The sequence below is a fragment of the Rattus norvegicus genome, chromosome 7, assembly GCF_036323735.1.
Source record: "Rattus norvegicus strain BN/NHsdMcwi chromosome 7, GRCr8, whole genome shotgun sequence".
Classification (NCBI taxonomy): Eukaryota; Metazoa; Chordata; class Mammalia; order Rodentia; family Muridae; genus Rattus; species Rattus norvegicus.
In genome coordinates this window covers 11,139,819-11,141,762 of record NC_086025.1, presented here as the reverse complement: position 1 = coordinate 11,141,762, position 1,944 = coordinate 11,139,819, and the positions used below count along the sequence as shown (strand labels likewise).

At 39.5% G+C, this 1,944-nt stretch overlaps 1 protein-coding gene across 1 annotated transcript; it reads right to left on the bottom strand.

Moving 5' to 3' along the window:
• Window positions 1–231: 231 nt before the first annotated feature.
• Window positions 232–1,167, bottom strand: Or7a44 (olfactory receptor family 7 subfamily A member 44). Its single transcript, NM_001000998.1, has one exon. It carries the CDS (start codon window positions 1,165–1,167, stop codon window positions 232–234), a length of 936 nt encoding a protein of 311 aa, NP_001000998.1.
• Between the last annotated feature and the right edge of the window lie 777 nt (window positions 1,168–1,944).

Here is a 1,944-nt window from a genome sequence, read left to right as displayed (position 1 = left end):
CCACTTCTGTGAGTTCATATATGCAGATATCTTGCTGAGTTCAGGAGGGAACATTCCTTTGTAGTCATCCACAGCCCTAGGCCTTTATATTCTTTCATCCATTCTTCCAAAACCATCTCTCGACTTTGGGAATGATGTTGGTATACACACTCAAGAGACAGAGGATTCAAAATTTCAGAAAGTTTAGCCCTAAACACTTTTTGCTTCAAAACTTAAAACCCAAGACAGTAATCACTTTTCTAGTTTCTTTTTCACAAAGTTCTTCAGAGCCCTCTTGATATTGTCGTTCCTCAGACTGTAGATGAAAGGGTTCAGCATCGGGGTGACCACAGTGTACATCAATGAAGTTGCTGCCGTGGAGTGTGAGTTTTGGGTCACAGCAGAACTGAGGTACACTCCCAAGAGGGTACAATAAAATAAGGAGACAACAGAAAGGTGAGACACACAGGTGGAAAAGGCTTTGTATTTCCCCTCTGCTGAGGAGATTGCCTGTATAGAGGACACTATCTTGGAATAAGAATAAAGGATGCCAACAAGACAACCACCACCCAGGAGTGCAGCTAAAACATTCATTGCCATATCACTTAAAAAGGTGTCAGAGCAGGCAAGGTGAACCAACATGCTAAGTTCACAGAAAAAATGTGGAATTTCCACCTCAGTACAGAAGGAAAGCTGCAGCACCAGAAAGCTTTGTAATGAGGAATTCAGGACACTTGCGATCCAAGACACCAGAACCAGTGACATACAGAGATGAGGTGTCATAATGCTTGTGTAGCGCAGGGGGTGGCAGATGGCCACAAAGCGATCATAAGCCATTACAGCTAGGAGGAAGTTATCCAGCCCTACGAATAATGTAAAGAAATAAATTTGCATGATGCAGCCTTCATAAGTTATGGCCTTGTGGTTTAAATGAACATTTGCCAGCATCTTTGGAATCGTAGTAGAGATTAGGCAGATGTCCACAAAGGACAGGTTGCACAGGAAGAAGTACATGGCTGTATGCAGGCGGAAATCCAAGACTGTGGCCAGGATGATGATAAGATTCCCCCAAACAGTCACGAGGTACATGGAAAAGAAGAGCCAATATATGAGGGGCTGCAGTTCTGTGTTTTCTGAAAGTCCCAGGAGGAGAAACTGTAAAATTTGAGTATCATTTTGTTGTTTCATGTGCTAAAAGTGAGTCCTGGAAAAGACAGAAATAAAACGACTGCTTCTTGGCATGCACAAACATATGTAACAAACATAGTGGAATAAATTCACATAAACAATAAAGTTTCTAAGGTTTAAATGTAAGAAAGGAAAGGATCACAATGGCTGAAGTATTTATCGATGATTACAGAATGAACCTCTTCATTGCCAAAAAATAAAGCTAATATATTCAAAGTAACGTTTGTAATGTTCTATTGTACTTATTTGTCTATAGTCATGACAATATGTTATTTGTGAAGTGTATGTATATGTATGTATGAATGTCATGGTGCTGTATCACAATGATCGGACTGTAAGAATCTGCAATATATCTCACCTTATCTCACTACACATATTACAAACACAGATTTTTACAGTCCACTAGAGCTGCTTATAACAGAAGCAAAAGAGGTAGCACAAACGAAGAATCCTCTGTACCTGGAAAACCTTAACATTTTGGCATCACATAATTTTCTCACGTGTACCTTATGATAAGTTTTGCACCCATTGTACAAAAATAGAACATCTATAAATACAATGAAAACTCATAAGCCTACAAAAATATGGGCACAGGAACCAGATTGACTGCGTGTGCTCAGTGCTAAGGAAGTTAAGGCAAGAACATTGTGAGGCTGAGAGCAGTTTATGCTACATAGTGGCACTGTAATACAGAAAAACACTTCTGAAGAAATATGAACTTTAGATGAATGCAAAAGAATATGCTGTGAACATGCCTTAGCAGTTCTTTCTTGTGTT

What these genes read in the sequence shown, in the direction of transcription:
- Or7a44 (NM_001000998.1), bottom strand. Translation starts at nt 1,167, where the DNA reads ATGAAACAACAAAATGATACTCAAATTTTACAGTTTCTCCTCCTGGGA.